The 21,104-nt window shown below is 40.4% G+C and overlaps 1 protein-coding gene across 1 annotated transcript in view; it reads right to left on the bottom strand.

The window, feature by feature from the left end:
- Positions 1-21,000, bottom strand: part of GGT7 (gamma-glutamyltransferase 7) — a 36,065-nt gene extending 15,065 nt beyond the window's left edge. Inside the window, exons 1-7 of the mRNA XM_007430614.4 lie at positions 20,698-21,000; positions 9,906-10,132; positions 7,563-7,714; positions 5,580-5,697; positions 5,047-5,114; positions 3,997-4,070; positions 226-422 (exon numbers count right to left, since the gene is read on the bottom strand). Coding sequence (XP_007430676.2) covers positions 226-422; positions 3,997-4,070; positions 5,047-5,114; positions 5,580-5,697; positions 7,563-7,714; positions 9,906-10,132; positions 20,698-20,917 — 1,056 coding nt within the window. The 5' untranslated portion in view covers positions 20,918-21,000. The remainder of the gene's footprint in view (positions 1-225; positions 423-3,996; positions 4,071-5,046; positions 5,115-5,579; positions 5,698-7,562; positions 7,715-9,905; positions 10,133-20,697) is intronic.
- Between the last annotated feature and the right edge of the window lie 104 nt (positions 21,001-21,104).

The raw sequence follows: 21,104 nt of genomic DNA on the forward strand, positions 1-21,104 counted from the left end.
GATAACCAATCTGGCCAGGTGACACCCTGAAACTCATTGTTCCAGATTACTTAAATTGAAATAAGAATCAGAATCCTCTGTAATTATTCATTTTATGCATTTCATTTATTTGCACCCAACTTTTCCATAAAGCACGCTCAGGGCAGCTAACAACAAGAATATCCTTCACTCATACATATACCCAGGCATACACATATATGTACACAAGAACAATGAATGACTCACCTCTGAAATAATTTCCTGTGTCACATTTCCACTGTAAAAAGCTGAGACTCCTCTTGACCCAATCAAATCTAAAAGAACTGCCAGATCTGGTCTTCTCACAAACATTCCTGGCAACAAAGGTTGCCCATCAGGAAAGAAGATTTCTCTGAATTTCTCTGAATGATTGTAGTATTCCTTCATTTCTTTGATAGCCATTGCTACAAATGACAGAAAGAATAGCAAAAGAGTAAATGCTGAGTTATAAAAGCTTTCCAAATCAACTTAGAAATTGAGGAAAAGTGCTTTCCCAAAGGCATTTGTAGTCTGTATACACTGAATGTACCCAACATTGTCACTCTTGTGTACTCCTGCTTTCAAAAAGAAGGAGCTTTCTATTCTAATCCCTCAAGTCTCTTCTGTGGCTGGTTGTGGTGGGGCTGCTGGCTTTGTGGGGTGTGGTTCCAGCTGAAACCTAGCACAAGCTTGAAGGACTCTCTGCCATCCCCTTGGTGCCAGGTCTGGACATTTGGCCAGGTCAGTTGATTTCACCCCAGGATACTTTTTTCCAGAAGGAGAGGCTGCAAGAGGTGCCCTGAAGAGAAGCTGGAGACTTCTGATTTGGTGGGGGCAGTACCAAGCTGGGAGAAGACTTCTGTGGACTTGAAGTCCTCACTGGTGCCAGAAATTGCCCTCTGTGCTATGGGTGAGTGTCTATGTTTTCCCTTCTGGAGTCAGGGATTGGAGTCTTTGCTCACGGCCCATTTTTATCTTTCTCTGACTATGGAGAAGGGGGGAGGTCTGTGGTGTGACAGAGATGCTTTGGGGACCTGCCCCAGGATCCAGGCCTCTCATGGGCTGTTTAAACACTTGAAGGCAAGTGCAGCCTACTGGTGGAGTTTTGGTATTACAGTGGGGGGCTTGGATATTTGAAGGGGTGTGATTGGGTGGATGAATGTGACAGGTATGACAGATGGATACCTCAGCCTGGGAGAAGGAATAAGGAGTGGAAGGGAACTGGGGAGAGAATGAAAGGCAAGCAGAGCCATTGACACCAAGACAGGCAGAGGGAGGTTTGGTGAGAACCTGAGGGTGGGCCACACTTGGTGACATTGGGACTGCTATTTGAGAGCAATCCCAATATCCAGCCCTCAGGGTTCTTTCTTGATACCGGGTTACCAGATCCTTGGTGGCCCAGGATTCCAGCTGTGGCTTTTCAATGTCAGGTTAGTTTATAATAAATCTGCCCTCATCCACAACTTGAGTGCTGATCCCAGGCTGTGACTTGATTCTTCTAGAAGGCCTGGGAGATGAAGTGCCAGAAGAGATACCTACTTGTCAGGTTCGGCCCAAAGAACTCCATGAGACAGTGCAGTACAGTTCTGTTGCATTTATTAGCTTCACCTCAATACAGAAATCTCTCCAGACTGAACCTAAGTTCCCAAGCCAGCAAGCCACAATACCCTGAATTCCTTAGGGTGGTGCCAGTCTCATCTTCTTAAACTTCCCACGCTCCTGTTGAGGGCTAAGGAAACACTTATCTCCCTGAGCGTGGCCTTCATAACACCATTCCATCACACTACTGCACCGTTGGAGGAAGACAAGGAGCAAGTCTGACTGAACACAAGTAAGAACCCATATTTGAGGTCACATTGTGGTGATAAAGGTGACAAAACATTGTTATTTCTCTGCCCTTACTGCATCTGCTGATAGCCACCTGGTAGCCCTGTTTAAAGTAATTCATTCCCTACTGGGGAGGAACAGGCCACAGGAACATCTACTGGGCCATTGTGAGGATTATTCTTGCTACCTGGCAGATAAAGTTGCTCAGATTCATTCAGAGTTGGACTCCAACTGACCAGTGGTGGTGTCTGAAGCAGAGTCTTAGCTTGCTTCAGACTTAGCTATCTTGAGTGAGTCTGCACCTGTGACTGCTGAGGAAGTGGACAGGATCTTCTGGACTGTGACCTTTTGTTTATATCTAGTTTCCTCCTGGTTGGTCAAGCCTGCCCGGGAGGTGACCTATGGTTGGATCCATGCAGTAATATCTGCTTCTTTGAGGGAGAGGGTCATCCCTTTGGCCTTGAAGGAGACAATGGATCCCTCTGTTCTCAAGAAGCCATCAGTGGACCCAATGATCCTGAACAATTTTTGTCTGGTCTCCAACCTTCCCTTCATAGCATAGGGCCTGATTATTTGAAGGATTGCCTGTCTTGAGTTGTTCTTATCTGTGTAGTGAGATTGGGTAGAGTGGGTGTGCTTTGGGTCCCATTGATTAAGCAGTGTCATCTAGCAGGACCCAGGAAGTTGCCTTTGCTGTCACAGTGCCTACTCTCTGGAATGTTATCCTCCCAGAGATCCACATGGCTTCCACTCTGATGATGATCAGGAGGTTATTAAAGACTCGACTATTCCCCCTGGCTTTGGAGCAGGGTGATGGTTGAGCACCTGGTGGATGGTTTTTATGTTTGTGTTTGGACCACTGATTTTTGTTTTGTTTTGTGTGTGTGTGTTTTTTTCTCTTTTTGATTGTAAGCTGACCAGAATTGTTGGGTGGCCTAAACTTTCTATTAAATAAAATAAATAAAATCATGTCCTTTGCCACCCCTTTGGTCCCTCAATCCAGTTATTGTAAAGTGTTTCATGTATGCTATTCATAACATGGACATTATAAGCATTAAGCCCCAAAAACTATGTGTGTATATGTGCATGAAGGTACATGTGAATATCAGAAAAAGTAAGAATTTTGATTATATTAGAAGTTGTGGAGTCCTTGGGGTTCTCTGAGCTTGGCTGTTTTCTTGCAAATGTTTCATTACCCGGCTAGGTAACATCTTCAGTGCTAGAATGGAATGGGGTTTGCTCTCTGTTTATATACAGTAGCTTGCCCTGCCAGTGTGTGTGTGTGTGTGTGTGTGTTGTTTTTTCTCTGATAGTTCCTTGATTAGGGTATTGTTTACTGCTTGATTGTATGTCTGGTAATAATTTTGGTGTTAATCTCTGCTTATCTGGGTGATGATTGCTGGTGAGGAGATGTTCTAGTCTTTTGTTTCCTTTTTATTGTCTCTTTTGAATAGTGTGTAGATGTTGTTTATCTCTGTGTGCCTGTTGATGGCTGCCTTGTCTGAATACCAGGCTTCCAAGAATTCCCTCACATTTTTGGATTAAGCTTGGTCTAAGATGCTGGCAGTTTCCCAGTTGAAATTATGGTTAAGTCTGTCCGTGTGTTGTGAGATTAAGGAGTTTTCATCATGTCTTCTGACTGCTAGTTGGTGTTCATGGATGCGCTCTGCAAGCCTTCTGCCTGTCTGTCCTACATAGTGGTTGTTACACTCCTTACACTGTATGTTGTAGATGACTCCTGTTTTTTCTTCTTGGGCTACTGGGTCTTTTGGTTTAAGATGTTTTGAAGGGCTTTAGTTGGTTTGTGTGCCACGGAGATGCCATGTGCTTGTAATAATGTAATTATTGTTGTTGCTGTTATTATTATTGAATGACTGGCCCAAATCACCCAACCAGTTTCCTTGCCTAAAGGAGGACTAGCATCTGAGTCTCCCCATTCCTAGTCCAACTGTTTAACCACTACACCACACTGGTTCTCATAATCCTAAATATAATTGGAGGAAGTAAGTATTAATAATAGCAATGACAAATTTAAGGATACATGTTTAGATTTTCACTCTCAGCCTCCAAGAAAATTGGAGAAATACTACACTGGCCAGCATCAAAAAATGTAACACATCTTGTACATATAGTCTAGCCTCACCACACCTCTTATTCTGCGAAAGCACTCACCTAAATCATGTGTGACATTGAATCCATCTTGAGCTATGTCTGCAACAAGGCCCAACAACTGTCTCCATGGCAGCCTGACAAAACAGAAATAATGGCTTGACTTGACAGACTTCAGCTCATTAGTGATATAAACCATAATGAAAATGTTACCAAGTAATTTTAGGCAGATTTTTTGAATCCCATTTTATGTAGAAGCCAAGTTGATTTTGTTTGTCCTTCTGCTGTTCTGAAGATGATATACACAACTAACCACTGACTGGGACAAAAATGTAAACAAAGGATGGTAACTACAATGGGGTGCAAAATTTTTGGCCAAGTTCACACTTGTTCTTTGAAGGGCATGCTTGGTCCTACACTAAAACAATTAATACTAATACTGGAGGAGGAGGAGGAGGAGGAGCTGCTACTTGCAGATCAGAAATAGCCAGGGCAAGAAATAAAACTGAGTTGGTTAAATTTAAATTATTTGTCAAATACAGTTAATAAAATTATTCCTTGTACATATTGTCTGAGCTTTGCATTTTCAAGGGAAATGAACAGAAAGAAGAAAAACAAAAGTGACATGTCTGTAAAATCAAATGTGAATGGGACAGACATGTTTGCTGTGCTAAACTGCACAAGGAAATGGGATCAGCCATATCTCTAGAAAAACTGTAATTTGATGGACAGAATCCCTTGTATCAGGGACCAGTCAGTTTTCTACTACAGTGGGGGTACACAGTGGGAGGCTCCAAGGGTATGTGTGACCCTCAGGCCCTCAGATGCAGCCTTCAGAACACCTCCAAAAGTTGTTAGGAAACTTCATTTAATGTGATAGAACGTTATTAAATCATATTAACTCTCTTTAATTAACTTCATTAAATTTAATTTTTACATTCTGAGCTATCTTTGGAAGTGTAGCTCTTGGCAGAGGTCTTAGAAGTTGTGATTTCTGCCTTCATTTCCTATCACTACTTTGCTTCAGTTCTGGCATATTGTTATTCAACGCATACTTCATCTTCCAGTTGGTGCTGAACAATGGAGTGCACCTACATGACAAATGTTCTTTACCTCCCATAAGACTGATGTGCTTCATGGAGTCCTTTGATCATGCCTGGAACACCTACCAGGAGACCCGGCTAGATAAAAAAGAAGAACATAAGGAAAGAGTCAAGAGCTTTACAAACAGTGCTTTAAGTGGAATCTAACTTTTAATTCATTTTAAAAAACTGTTTATTCTTTTAATTTCTTTAATCAATTTGTAGAGCCATCCATTCAACAATAACTCAGGGTGGCTTTACAAACTGATTAAACAAATAAATAATATTAAATTTTTAAAAACTCAAATAAGAAGCAAGAAGATAATGTACAGCGGAGATGCAAATTCTTTAAACAGGAGTGAGCCCCAATGGGCCATAAAAAAAGGGAATGTTGTTAAAAATACCAGCAATATCAAGAGAGTCTCTATCAGAACTGGAAAATAAACCTTTGTTTATAGCACTTTTATTAATTCAGTGAAGAGAACAGGAAATGACAAGAGATGAATGGAGACCTTTACCAACCAACTACTACCCAGCCCTTAAATAATAAAGGTAATCACCCACCTTAGTTTCCCAAAACTTGCTAAATCCCTCTTCTTGGATGTTGAAGGGGGCTGTCTCTCGGAAATCAACAACCTGGCTTTCATTCTTCCTGATGTCATGAACCAGCATTACCCCTCCACTGCAACAGTGGAACCGTAAGTCAGTAAAATTTACATTAAGAATACTTTGTCAGCCATAGGATGTCTTCTTCTCAGGATGAACTCCAGTACAAAGAATCTACTCCTTACAATAGCCACCCCAAGGCTGGTACCTTCTGCACATCCTTTTCTTGGAGGCAATGACAGCCCCAGTCATTCTGCTGCCGGCTGCCTAACCAATGTCATTCTGAAGGAGTTCTCAAATTGATGCATTGTGAAACAGCTGCAGTGGCTGTGGGCAATATGTTGAACTGAGGACCCCCTCATAATGATACATGGGAGACAGGTGCATTTTAAACACAATGAAAAGACAGCTCAGGTAGTGGGTTGGGAGAGCAGTGGGTGGCACTTGGCCCCAGTTTGACATCTGTCTTGGTTTGATGCTCAAAGCAGCTGCTTCATCTTACCCAATGGTAAGACTCGCATTGCTGAAACACTCAAGAAACAATATTAGAGTAAACAATTCTGGGTAGATGTATAATAGGACAATCTATTGTAAGCTAGCTTTCTATTTCTTCTATATCAGAGCTGTATGAGTCTATTCTGAAAAGATTAAACTGAAAGCACTTACCTCTGCTCCAAAATGGATAAAAAAAAATGTACAGGATATTAATAAGAAAGAGTCATAGAATGCTTTAAAGATAACAGATGCAATGTAAAAATAACTTTTTTGAACCCTATGTTGATATATTTCCTTTAAGAGACTCTGCTGCTTCTCATGTATGTGTTATATAGGTAAGACCTTAGGGTAAAAAAAAAAAATAGGCCTAATATAGGCTTCTCTTTTTAAACCATGGCTACTATTCACCACATACTTTAATCACCACTTAAAATAGAGCAACTCTAAGTTATTAGATCCAGCCTGTATGAAAAGGAAGTTTAAATTGGCCTTATCTTTGTGGGCTGTTTTTATTTCTCTATTCATGAATTTTGATTAAATTAGGTGTATACCAAACTAGAGTTTCCAGTTTCAACAAAAGTTCTCTCAAATCCCAGCTGATGGGTCATTATCAGATTACACTGTTTATGTAATTGCATGCCCTAGAGCTTCCTGGTGTTCCAGTCATTGAGACCTTGAAATCTCTCTTGCATAATACCTACCTAAAACAAACAGCCTGATTACTGATGGAGAGTAACAGCTCTAGGCAATATGTATTGCAGATAAAAACAGGCAGAGTTTCAAACACACCATCCACGGCCACCATCTTAACTTTACCATTCCTTGTGGACATCCCTGGCACCATGATGGCTGCCACAACAGCAGTGAGGATGAGGGCACCCTGGGCTATGCCAAGACATTGGAGCAATGATCATCTAAAATTTGAGGACTGGCTGTGCAACAAATCTGGGTGGGCTCTATCTCCAGCCAGATGGAAATCTTAGGAAAAAAATTGCCACTGATTTGCCCAAACTGGACCAAACTCACTAGATAACTTTCCTAGATAAGACTCTAAATTGTTCAGTATAAAAAAACTAGCAGATAACATTTTGGGGGTATAAGATTTCTCCACAATGCCTTGTGGCAAAATCCACTCTGGACTCAACCTCAAAAAACTTTTCAGTGTCTTTCAGCCTAAAAGTCTGCTGCTTGAGCAATAGACATTAAAATATAGGATTGCCATTCAGAAAATGGCTGAGAATCTCACATGATTTTCACCATTTCAGAACAATATATTTCATGTGGGAATAAACAGGATTGATACTCACATCAATTGTTACAAAAGCATACTCCCGCATTGGTCACCAAAATTCACTCCCAAATGAAAATAGAAACCTGTTTTTGGATGAAGGCTTCTCTTTGTAAGATGGCAACAAATCAATGAAAGAGATCCTGTTGGGCACCTACCCGCCAATGCCGGCTGTGTGAGGGTTGATAATTCCTGAGCATAAGGCGGAGGCAATGGCTGCATCCACTGAGGAGCCTTGCTTGTTCAGTACCTCAATCCCCAGTGCAGTGCAGCGAGCAGCATCAGTGACTACAGCACCCTGATGGAATATCTGTGAGAAACCACATGGTGAGACAATAGCTACAGATGCAATTGACTGAATCATCAGAAAGACCCCACCATCCTAAACCTTAGATTTATCCAGTCGATCATCAGGTGTCTCCATGACAGTACATTTAGGACATATCTGGCAATTGTGGTTTATGTAAAGGTAGATGTCAGCTTGCACAGCAATTGTTGTACAGGTAGTCCTCGCTATCCAACCACAATAGGGATTGGAATTTAGGTTGCTAAGTGATTTGGTTATTAAGTGAATTGGAACTGATTTTACGACCTCTTTTATGATGGTCAGTAAGCGAATCCCATGGTCCTTAAGTGAATCCAGCTTCCCGAATGGATGTTTTTTTGCTGGAATTCGCTTAACAACCATATGATTCGCTTAATGACTGCAGTGATTCGCTTAATTACCATCATAAAAAAGGTCGCAAATCGTGATCATATGACCATGGGGGTTGTAAAGCACTTTTCCCAAGACTGTTGTAACTCCAGACTGTCGTTAAATGAACAAATTCTGTTCCCAAGGTCTGTCCTTAAGTCAAATTTGTATGTAAGCCAGAACAGTATTATTGTATAATACTGTATAAGTAGTATTGTGTAATGAACTCAAACCATTGTGTATTTAACTTGAATCATTGTACATTTAACTAATTAATTTTGCTACAATAGGCTCTATTCTTAACTATGGGATGTCTGTAAACTGAGCATTCTTAACCCAGGGACTACCTATAGTTGTACAGTTTCAAGTGTAGAGTGGTCAGCCACTATCTAGAACAGTGTTGTCCAAACTTGGCCACTTTAAGTTGAGTGGACTTCAACTCCCAGAATTCCTGGCATGGCTGGCTGGGGAATTCTGGGAGTTGAAGTCCACTCATCTTAAAGTGGCCAAGTTTGGACAACATTGATCTAGAACTTATCTTATTGATTTGATTGAGTGCCATCAAGTCAGTATCAACTCTTAGCGACCTCATGGATAGGTTCTCTCCAGAATTAGAGCCCTATTTTAATTCTACGATATCAGGGCTGCTATGACTATCTAGATGACCATTACATGACAGCAAAGAGATAGAGAAAGATCTAACTCTTTGCAGCTACCTAGTGTTGGTCTGAAATGTTGCATCCCAGATACTGTATGGTAGCCCTAATTTATATATTGGTGTTAAAATCTTTTATAAAAATGCCTTCATGCATGTTATCAGTGTCTTATTTTTCTATTACAATATCTGTGGTGGGATCTCTTATAAAAAGACTTCATTCTGGATCTCAGCTTTCCTAGAAACTATTTATTTAGAACATTTATATCTTGCTTTGCATTAGTCATGGAATTAATGTCAGAGAACTTGGGGTCTTATGGTGATCTCTCATTCAGGCACTGGCCAAGTCCAGATCTGCTTAATTTAGTGAAGAAGTCACATATCTCCAGCCATGAAGTAGAAGAAAGTAGGATGTGTGTTTAATGTCAGGAAAAATATATTGCAAGGGAACCCCATAAATATTTTATTAGAATTGGCAAGTTACACTGAATGTTCTATGATGAGGAACCAGCACAAGGACAGTAAGACTCCTGTATGCAAGAGATCGCCTTGATTTAAAAGTCCATTCAGATATCCCTTGTTAATGATTAATTCACAGCACAAAATACTACTTCTGAAAATAGTAACTTGCATAAGTACTTGTGTACATCTTATTTATGCATCACATTTATTCCCCACTTTTCATTATAAAATAATCCCAAATCAAGGTACAAAGCAATAAAACTAAAAAAAAAAAAAAAATTACAGGCAAAGCAGAGGAGAAGACAGAGAAAGAAATATGAAACACAGCAGCCCAAATTCAGCCAGAAATTGGATGACCATGTAGTTTTACTGGTGCCAAAGCTTATATAGCTCACCACCAGCTATAACAAGGAAGAAAGAAAATTCCATAAGCAGATTTCAAGGACATCCTTCCTTGAATCACTAAACAGTGAATCTTAGTAAATACAGCAGCCTCAGATCAGCAGCCTCACTACATCATCTCAGTACAGCAAAGCCTAATTTAGGCTTTCGCTGTACCATTGCTTGCAAAGCACATGGTTATTTTTTCATATAATACTAGAAGTCATTGTTATATAGGAAAGACAGGTTCTTCTTACCTCAACATGATCATCTTCTCAAAGGAAAAAACAATCCAATACCTCTTCTTACCTGGGGATCCCCAAAGTAGATTTGCATGATTAAGGCCACCGTGACTCCTGTAGCAAACGTTAGGCAGGCAGTGATGATCACAGTAAGACCATCCTGGCGACAGCTGCAGTCCCCAGAGAATGGGTCCTTACTGGTCTCCCGAAGTGGTGAGACATCCTGGCTGCCCATTTCTGATGAAGAAGAAGGCAGGCGCTGAAGGCGAGCTGACTTAAGGAACGAATCTGGATCTTCGGTCAAAAAAGAAAACAGTATATTAGAAAAAGATGTCAAGCAGGAACAAGACTGGATTTTTATTAGCTAAAAGCATAGCCCCTGAGATACTTACACTACTGCTGCTAATAAGTCCCAATAAGACTGCTGCTTTTCTGCTTATAGTGAGCTTTCAAGAGTCTTTTGGGCTCAGGTGCCACTATGACAGAGTCAGATTACATATAATTCTCACTAATTCCTGGCAATCTTAAGATAATATTAAACAATAAACAGAGAAGGGGACTATTCTGCACCCTGGAGTTTGGGCCGTACATTTTTTACCCATGAATTTTATTGCCATTTCTGCTGTATGTACTTATATTACAAACATGTCCCCACAGCATGGTAGCAGCTGCAAAAATGCCATTTTATTAAAAAATAAAGAAAGAAAGGTAAAGGACTAACCTCAAGACTATCCAGGATTAAAAGTCAAAGAGAAAGCCTGTATTAAAAGGATCTGTTTGGGTTACCAGTGCAAATCCCTGAATCATAGAAACATAATCATAAGTGCCCTGCTAGATCAAACCCCTGGTCCATCTAATCCAAGAAGCCTGTTCTCACAATGGCCAGACAACTGCACAAGGAAGCCCACTAGTCTCCCAGCAGCCTTCAGAGGCATTCACACTGCCATCAAGGCTAATAGCCACTGATCCCCGTAACTTCCATGAATTGGTCTAACAATTGCCTTTGTAGTGAATCCAAACACTGATCCATTTATCTTAGTTTTCCCATATTCCTGAGTGCTGTGATTCAGTTCCTTATTTCCACAGAGAGTAGGAAAGAAGTTGCTAATTCACAGAAGTCACCCTTTTGTTGCTCTAATTCAGCCAAACCCAGTTTGGTGCCCTCAAAATACACTGATCGCTATAGTAAGGCTGACTGAGGTGATGATAGTTGAAATCCAATACCTCTGAGGGTATCAGATTGGGGAAGATGATTTCATTCTATAGATTCTTCTGGTCCCTGGTAGTTGATTGCACAGGCCAAGGATAAGCAACTACTGCCACTTCAGGTATTACTGAATAATAAGTCTAGCACCCCTAAGAAGCATGACCAGTGATGTGGACAGCTGGTAGTTGTGGTTCAGCAATTGCAGGAGTGGCTAAATTGCCTTCCTCGGGCATTGGACCTTTCCCAGCCTCTGCTGAAGTATAATGCTATCCACCCATTCTTGAGTAGGCAGAAAAATTATACCAGGAGGACATTTGCTGTCTCCGTTGCTGATCCCTCTCCTCCCTCTGTTCCTAGTCAGTGCCAGTCACCTGACTTCCCTCCAAGATAAAGGCCAACTAATTTTGTGCCCCTTGAGACTGCCCTAAGATGGCATTGGAGTAAGGAGTAATGCAGTGGACAACTTTAGCCTGTCTCATTCACAGGCTGGCAAGGAGATAAAGGCAACTTTATGGGGACACAGCAGAAATTGCTGCCAAGGAATTTTGTGTCATGATGGATCGAGGAGGGGACATGGCCATAGTCTAAGTCTTTTTAAGGGGAGGAAGAAGAAAGAACTGCAGGTGGATATAACCTTAAGAAATTCTTAGCAGATTTGCAGAGCCTGGTACATGACATCAGAAAAATTGTCTAGAATGCATAAAGGTACTTTGAATTTATGCTGGAAATGTGAACAACATGGACACTTTAACATGTTTGGTGGATGTGTAAAAAAGCCAAAAAATTTTGGATACAAATACATACACTAATTCATAAGATTTTAAAGACCAAAGTACAATTGAAACCAGAGACTTTTCTTTTGAAACTAAGGGCAGACAACTAGAAAAATGTTGTGGATCTTTATGTTTATGTATGACAACTGCAGCAAGATTATTACATGCTCACAAGTGGAAAGGTTCAACAATACCCATAATGGAGGAATAGTTGGTGAAGATGATGGAACTTGCAGAGATGGCTAAATTGAGGTCCTTGATCAGAGAAAAGACAATATCTACATTTATGGCTGACTGGAAACCCCTTATAGACTTTTTGCATGAAACAAATGCCCTTGTGATTTGTGGTTTTGATGATTAGGAAAAACCTAGATAATAGAAAAAAGTGAGCTTTTCTTTTTGTAACCATAAAATAAGAAATAACTTTGTAATCATTCTTGTATTTGCTGCAAAGAAAATCAGAAGCTTCTTCTATTTCTTTTTATCTTTTTTCCTGCACCTTTGTCTTTTTTCTTTCTTTCCCTTTTTTTACTCTGTATTAGTTTTTGTTAGTTTTTATCTTTTAAAGAGAAGATTAATAAAATTAATGATAGATAGATAGATAGATAGATAGATAGATAGATAGATAGATAGATAGATAGATAGATAGATTTGCAGAGCCTGGGATCCTTAACAGCTGATGTAGTCCAGATTTAAGTTCTTCCCTCCAGAGCTATGAGGATCACATGAAGTAGCAAATAGATTTGTGGATGGCTGCTTGTAAAAGTAATCAGCTCACAGTCTTTTTACAGTCAGGGTGTAGAACCAGATAGACATGATTCCAACCATATTTTAGAGAAATGTATCAGAAGGCTTATGGGAATCTCAGGGTTTCTGGACAGGAGATCTTAACAACAACAGAAGTGTGCTAATGCCCTTAGAAATAGCCTAATGAAGAAAGGGTAGATCTTGACTGATGTACTGGTGCTAGGAAATTGACAGGAATGGAATAGGGAAGATGGAATGCAAGTAACAGCTTTCCTCACCATAACATTTCAAGTGGTCTCACTCATAAATTGTCCATTGAAGAACCCTTTGAAAAGTTAAGCTCCCCCTCTTCACAGCATATCCCTCAACATAGATTACTAAGTGCAAAATTGTTTTTGCAGTCCTTATAGCTACTGTCACTGATTTGGAGATGAGATTTAGCACCTGATCCTATCCAGGAAGATACAGAGCAATTCAGTGGGAAAGGATAATCACTATTCACAGAGGAATTCCTGGGAAACTCTTGGGAAACTTGAGTTCTAAGGCATGGTATGCAATCTGAGTCCCATAAATTCTGTCAAATTGTATTATAGCAGGAGATTAAGAAAATATTAAATGGGTGGACAGTAATCATATAGACCAGTGTTTCTCAACCTTGGCCACTTTAAGCTATGTGGACATCAACTCCCGGAAATCCCCAGCCAGCTAAGTCCACACATCTTCAAGTGCCTGACTTTAAGGTGGTGTTGAACTGTACAAGGTTGCATTTCCTTTCAGGGAGATTTCTTCAAATTTTGTCATTAGAAGCCCAGCTGGTCCCTGTACCATGCAGAATCTTCTGCCTGTTGAAAGTGGGTGTTGTGACCACCCTTTCTTGTGCAAAAACAGCTTAGTCACAGCTATCCATACCCCAGTAAGCTCCATGTTTGATTACTGCAACACGCAACCGTTTGAGATTTCTAAAAAATTCAATCATTTCAGATACTAGGCTGCTCATGGAGTCAGGCCCTACAAATCATATGATTACGATTTTAAGAAATAGCTTCACTGGCTGCTTCAACAGTTCCAAATAGAATTCAAAGCAAGTTTTTTTTTTAATAGTATCCTTTAAAACTCGAGTAACTGAAAAGCTTCTTTAACTGAGATAATTCTCTAGGCCTTTTTTTCTACAACAGAAGTTAAAAAGCCCATTGTACAGTTGGTGATTGTGCAATCAACCTTTTATCTGCAGATGCTAGAGACAGAAGTTTGTGCACGGGAGGGCTTTTGGACTGTTTTTCAACTGCAGAAAACTGTTCCTACCTATCACTGTAGTGTTAGTTGCATGGTCATAAATTACTGAGGGCTGACAAAAATGTACCTATGCTCTAGGAATTAAAGTTCACCTGCATTAGTGCAACTCAGCCCTTACAGAATTACTTATCCAGAAGTAACCCATGCACAGTCAATCTCAACCTTGCATCCAGATTTTTCTTCCTTTGAAAACAGCCATCCCTGGCCTGGAATCTTCTGTTGGGATTCCAACTCATGCCTTGGTGGCTGGAAATTCTGGGAGTTGAATACATCTGGAGGTTATAAGGCTAGGGAATACTGCTTTAAAGTCTTGCAGACGTCAGCTCATATATGACAAGATCACATTTAAACATCCTTGTAAAGAAATTCACTTAAAAACACTCACATTCACTCTTATAAAATAACCTGCATGCTTATCTAACACTTGACTGCACCCAAGCAGTGATCTCACTGTTTTATAGAATACATTGTTATTAAACAATAGGGGGTAGAAAGAAAATGAAACAAATGTTGCATGTAAATATATTTTAATGTAACAATCCTTTAAAATTGAAAAAGAACAAAGTACTAGTGGTCTCCTGAGTGCACTTGCTTGATCTACAGGTAGTGTCAAGCTAACAATATCAGAACACAATCCATCCAGAGTTAAGCATATTAACATACCAATGACTTAAAGTACATAATTTTCTCCATTCAAAATAAAGGGGGGAAAACTGCTTAATTCTGTTTGGATCTTGGCCCAAGATTTCACTTCCAGAAATCATATTGTAGAAGTAAAATACTGTAGTTTCACACTATAGGTAATAAAATGCACAAACAATAACGTTCCAATTTTTGTTGAAATGTGCAGTGTAACTATTGCAGAAACAAGCAAAACCCCATTCAAATATGGACAAATTTAAAGAAAACTGATGGCTTGATCTGGAAATAATCAATTTTCTATATAATGACTCTATGTTCTAGATAATTACAATCAGGCATAAAGGAACTTAAGTAATTACATATGCAAATTAAATGCTAACTTTATTTTCCAAGCTGTTTAAGGGATGAACCTAACACAATTTTGAATCCCCTCCCCCAATAGTGTGAAAATTAATATTCTCTAATATCAAGATACAACTTCACCAATATATTGTCTTCTTCATGATATCTAGTGTTGAAACTGTATCCCTAACACTCCCGTGACTTGCCGATCAGCCCTAGATATTAATAACAACCCCCTCCCAAACACACACACACACACGGAATCATTAATGTTCCCATCCAAAGATGTGGGAAGCTGCTCTTCCTTTTTCTAACCCTAACCCTTCTTTACTCATTGGGCTAGGAAGAATTCGTCACTTCCAATCAGTTCAATACAGTAAATTATGCCTCATTTTTTGTGACGAGTTTTAGGACTGCTGAAAAAATGGAGCAGCCCTTGCTTTTTTTGATGAGTTGCCTATATTTATGCTCTTCCTTCAAAATACTTTTCAAACTCTGAACATTGTAGCATGAGTGACACTCAGCCAAAATGTATTTATTTAAGCTATATTAAATAAAAATATGTGAATGTAAGCTAAAACTGAGGCTTAAGTTTTCAGGCATCATTAGGAAAAAGGAGTTTTCACTGCATTTGGTAAATATTGTTTACATCTAAACAAAACTAGCAAATATTTGTTGATGAAACAGGCAAGGCCTTTTCTTCATCATGTCAGTTCCCTTAGAGGAAGAAACAGTAAAAGGGATGCAAAGCAGGTAAGTTCTGAAGAAAGGAAAGCTGTGGCACATTGTTAACAGCCAAGTCACTGTGATCCGTGCATCATCACAGGGTGAAACAAGCAATGATCATTTTGCATGCCAGATACTTGTAAATACAATTCCTGGAGAAAATTCCTTTAGAAGCACCACAAGATATAGAGATTTTATAATAAAAGGTGAAATTGATTTTTTTCCCTCCTAAATTGTACTTTATTATATACTGATAACATGCTTGTAAAGATTGGGAAGTAGCATCAAGTAGTATGCCAACTTCTATTGTGTTCTATGTTACCAACAGTGTGGTGATGCTATTTTATGTTTCTAAGACGTATAGCCATGTTCTGGGGTATCAAAAACATTCCCTGGCATTTGGTAAAGTCTACCAAAACTAGACCTTAGTTTTTTGCAGATAAATCTTTTGTCTGGAGAACAAATATTTGCAGGTTTTCAGTGCATTTAGTTTTCTTTAAAGTGACATATGTATGACAAAGCTTTTCCCAAGAAATCTGGAATAGTGAAGAAAATGATTCTCAAAGGGAGGTCTTATTCAGTCCATGACATCTGTTTAATTGTATGCCAAGATTCAGGCTGGAAAGGTTAAAATGTGAAAAAGCCGTTCCCAAATGAATTCAATTTTATGGAAAAGAGACGGTGAGTGAGATTGGAAAAGAAGCTTCAGTTAAAATACAGGCATAAAAAATGTTCACTGCTGACACATGCAGGAAGGTGCTAAACAATTGTAAATTAACCTCCTTGCATGAGCAATTTAGACATCCTATTCAAGTTTATTTAAAACTTCATAACTGACTTTTACATATTCACACCAGAAACTGGATAGAAGCGCATACATTTTTTTCTAGTAGTACATATAAAATATATCCAGTGATATTAAGGGGGGGAGGGGGGAGAGAAGCAATAATAATCATTGCACAGCATCAGCCATGGTTCTTATACATATCCACATAATAGATCAAGAGATGTGATCCTTGTTTTACAGTTGCAGTAACCTATGAAGTTAATGTCTAGAACCATATATAAAAATGGTACTATATTGGGAAGAATGAAATAATGACTAGGTCCCACTGGATGCCAAAAATTGTGTGTGGGAAATGTGATCCATTGGCCACAGAAAGCTTTCCTACCCCTGCAGTAGAAAAATAAAATATGGGTTGTTATTACTTACAATGTTTTCGAAAACAGAAATGTGAAGAACTAGGAAGTCTTGAAACGTTCTTTCTAAACAATAAGTGCTGCTATAATGAATAATCAAAGTTTTAAAAATACAAAGGATTTAAGAACACATCACTTTATTAAAATCTGATGTTGCTATGGCAGAAGCAGTTCAAGGTTATTTATTAGCATTAGTATTACCTGCAGCAATTATATTTCCATACAAATGAGTACTCTGAAGGTTGGGAGGATCTAAACATTAAAATGGAGGGGGTGACAATTTTCTACAAGTGACAAGTGCAGTATCCCCACCATTCTTCCTGAGCTCCCCCAGTATAGATAAGATCAATCTATCTACAAAATTGTGAATCAGGAGAAAGTATGATATCTGAAAGCATTAATTAAACACACATTATGTAGCATTATATTTTATAGACAGTAAATAGTTGGGTTTGGTCCAGCTATCTTTTTGCCCTATGGGAAAATTTTAAAAACCCTGCATAGCGCAATGGATTATATATGCTCTAACTTGTAATGTAACATTAAAGGTTTGCTTAAATTTAATCTTAGGAGGGGAGACAGTATTTGCTACTTGTCTCAAATAACAAAATGTTTTGGACCAGTTCTGGAGGTTGGAGAAAACACACCATGAAACATGTCAAACACTTTATATACTGATACAGTTAAGCTCCAGATGAAGAATATTTTAGCCTTCAAAGCAACTGAAACCTTATTTAAAGAGAAATAAGCACATGCCTAATTATATGAGTACTGAAGCACATGATCTGTTTGATTCTCAAACTTTAGAAGTCTGAGATGGCATTAACAAGATAATCACACATACATACACGCATACACACATTTTATTTAAAAGATGGCACATGACAAATGAAAAATATGAAAAATTAAGGAATGATGGTAAAATAGGAAAAAAAAATAAATGAGATATATCTTTATTTCAGCTCTATTGTTTTCCTCCAAGGAGATCATGATCCTCCTGTTTTATCTTCACAAGAGAATTGTTTCACAGTCAGATGGGGATTTGAACCAATTCTATCTGGATGGATTAGATTTATATTCCTACTTTCCTCCAGCAGCTCAAGACTTCCTGCATAACACATCTTCTTCGCTTTGGCTGAGGAACTGGAACCTTAGCCATTATTTGCTACAACATCCTAAATATTTCAAAGACACTTCACGTGTTACTGAGCAGAGAAAAGTAAGCATTGGTGACTCAGCCTTCTTCTTTCCTAGCCTCTATTTTAGTGAGACACAAGGATTTTGCTCAGTGAGTGTGTGATCTATGAACTCCAGAAACTGTCCTGGGACCATAAATCTTGCCCTGTGGTAAATTATGTGGTTTCATTGTCCATTTCATAGAAGGTGCAAGAAAAAAAAAAAGCATAAATACTTTCTTTTGCCATAGTTTGAGGGGGGAAACATATTTCTTTTTCAAACTTTGATCCATGGGAACAGAAATGAACTCTGTATCCTCAAAAAAAAGGTAATTAGAAGATATTTCTCTGAAATGGGTATATGTGTGCCACATATCTTTTGTTGGCGTTGCTTATTTTATATGGTAGCTCATTTTCCCTTCTTCCTTTTAAAATTGTTAAGTCCTGCCCTCATCTATGTATTAGCTGCAGTATACATACCTTGAAAACTTTAGCAACATTTCTCAGTCTTCTCTAAAATAAACCAATAGAAATTCAGACTCTATTTTCACAGGAAATCAGGGAAAATGAGTGGGGGCACATTTTAGTCTAGCTGTAGTTTTTACTACTACATTTTTAAGGTGAAAAGAGCTTTGAGAGGAAAAAGTTACTGTTTTAATGGAACTTGCACTAGAAGCAATTCATTTTTAAGCATATAGATAGCATGTTTTTGTGGCATGTTTTTATAGCCATAAATCAAGATAAGTTGTTTTTTTCATTGATTTAGTCTTGTGAATTCTTTAACATGTCAAAAGATGCTGAGTCTACCTCAACATGCAGGAACTTAAGGGAAAGATCAAATGCAAGTTTACAAGGGAGGGAGGCTGGGATGTGCGTGCAAACTCTGTTCCCAACTGTTCTGTGAATGCCAGCTCCTCTTATGACTTAAGCTCATCAGAATACACAAGAAACCTCCAATAGTAGAAAATATATGTAACTCAGGGTTGATTTGTTGGGTCCTTGATCTGAGCATGGCTGTTTTCCTCACATGTTTCATTACCAGGTTAGATAAGGATGTTACGTAGCTTGCTGCTCAGAAAACACCAAGAACCCAACATTTAGAAATTTCTCCAGAACTGGGAAGCTGGAGAAGGCAACATTTCCAATTGCAGGGAGACTTCAAAATCCATCTAGTTCATGCATGTTCATAGTAATCCATTAAACTAAACAACTAATAGAACAACTGTTCAAAGTGAAAAGTATGGACCTTCAATGCTTTCCTTTGTGGTTTATCCAGGCATCTAAATTAGAACTTTATACTGTTCTATTTATCTTTGTTTTATTCTAGTGGAGAATTTTAACTTTACCTACACAATGCATGAAGAGATGCTCCTTTGTCATCCTAACCTAGTGTCAATCAGCTTGACTGGGTGACTCAGAAAGCTACATTTATGAGACTGGAGAAGCACACTTTAAGTTAGCCTTCTCCAGAATGGCACTCTCCTTAGTAAGCATTGGTATGCAGGATGAGATTATGAGAGTTCTAATCCAGCCATTCTGAAAGGCACTGGGCTAGAAATAATTGCTTTAAGAGTTGCCATGACAGGAAGAGTGACTGGAAGCTCTATTCTAACTATTGCCCCTATGTGTTACAGTAAATAGTGAATCTGAAAATAGTAAGTTATGCAGATCTTGGCTATATCTCAGCCGCTGCAGTATGGATTCCATGCAAACACAACACTCAGAAGTGTTGGAAATACCTAGTGAAACAATAGCAAACTTTACCCTGGGTAATTTTCAGTATACTACTGGTTTTTCTCTCTCAATTTTTATGACTGATTGGAAGAGTCTAGAACAGTAAATAACATTCTGAAGATCAAAATTCAGGGACACTTCACAGAGTTACTCCCAAGTATGTGGAACTGGGAGAAACAGATGAAAAAACAAGTCCTCAATCAACATGAAGCATTTTCAGGGAAGGTAAACAGTTGGCAAGATCATGAGAATGGGAGACCGCTGGCTGGGGATTCTGGGGGTTGCAATCCAATGCATCTGGAGAACACAAAGATTAGGAAAGGCTGCATTAGCATCAGTAAGCATTCTTTGGAGAGCAAGAGACTATAGTGTGGTCAGAAAGATATAATGGGATGGAGGCAATAAAATCACTTACATTATTGCCCCGACAGTAGAGCTGGTAGAAAGGCAGAAGGAACGAGATGAGAGAGGAGAGGAATGGAAATGGGATGGCAGCAAGACAATGGAAAGAGAGAGCCCAGGAGCCTCCACCGCCTTGTCAAGCAGCCCAATGCTCCCGCAGCACCACCCCGCAAACAGTGGGAGGAGAGAGGAGGCCAAGGGGAAAAGATGGCTGCAGAGCCTGGGAGATCGAGGGCTGGAGAATCCTGGCTGGGACGTTAGGAGGAGGGCAGGCAGGAGAAGCGGGGAGGGCAGAGGCAGCGCGGCGAAGGATGCGGGACGGCTGCACCGCTGGGCCGATGCCAGACGCTTCTGGGGAGAAGGAAGGGATGACGCAGAAGTCCCCCCCGCCCGCCCGCCCGCCCGCCCGCCGGCCGGCCGAAGGAGAGATGCGGGGAAAGGGGCGAAGGGCAGGACAGGAGCCAGTCCCGGAGGAGCCGGTCCGACCGGGATGGGGTGCAGGCCGCGGAGGTGAAGGGAAGGTGGAGGATGGAGAGATGGTCGTGAAGATCCGCTGGCGGCTGGTCAGATGGAGAGGCCCGGCGAGCAAGCCGGCTCGCCCTCCGCTTCCGCGCTCACCGGTGTCCTGCTCGCCCAGGAACGCATCCTCCTCTTTCCGGGAGCGCAGGCAGCTCTCGGGGGCGATGGCGTTGCCCGTCTCCTCTTCGGGCAAGCGGGGGAAGCTGGTGATGCTCATATAATCCACGGGCGAATAGGCGCCCAGGCTGCTCTCCTGACTCGCCTCCTTCTCGGCGGCACCTGCAGCCGTGGCCGCCGAAGCCGAAGCCGCCGCCGCCATCCTGCTAGCGCCTCCCTGGCCAGGCAGGCGCGCTGGTTGGCCGGCTCAGCCCAGGCTCCTGCTCCGGAAATGACTGCCGGTGGAGGCCGGCCCCGCTCTCGAGGAGGGGAGCCGCGCGAGCGCCTGGGGAGGAAGCGGAGGCGTGCGGGGGGGGGGGCGTAGAGGCCCGCGGGGCGGAGCTTGGGAC

This window comes from Python bivittatus, unplaced genomic scaffold (genome assembly GCF_059951505.1).
Source record: "Python bivittatus isolate LINGU-HERP-01145 unplaced genomic scaffold, Pbiv_v1 ctg000700_np1212, whole genome shotgun sequence".
NCBI lineage: Eukaryota > Metazoa > Chordata > Lepidosauria > Squamata > Pythonidae > Python > Python bivittatus.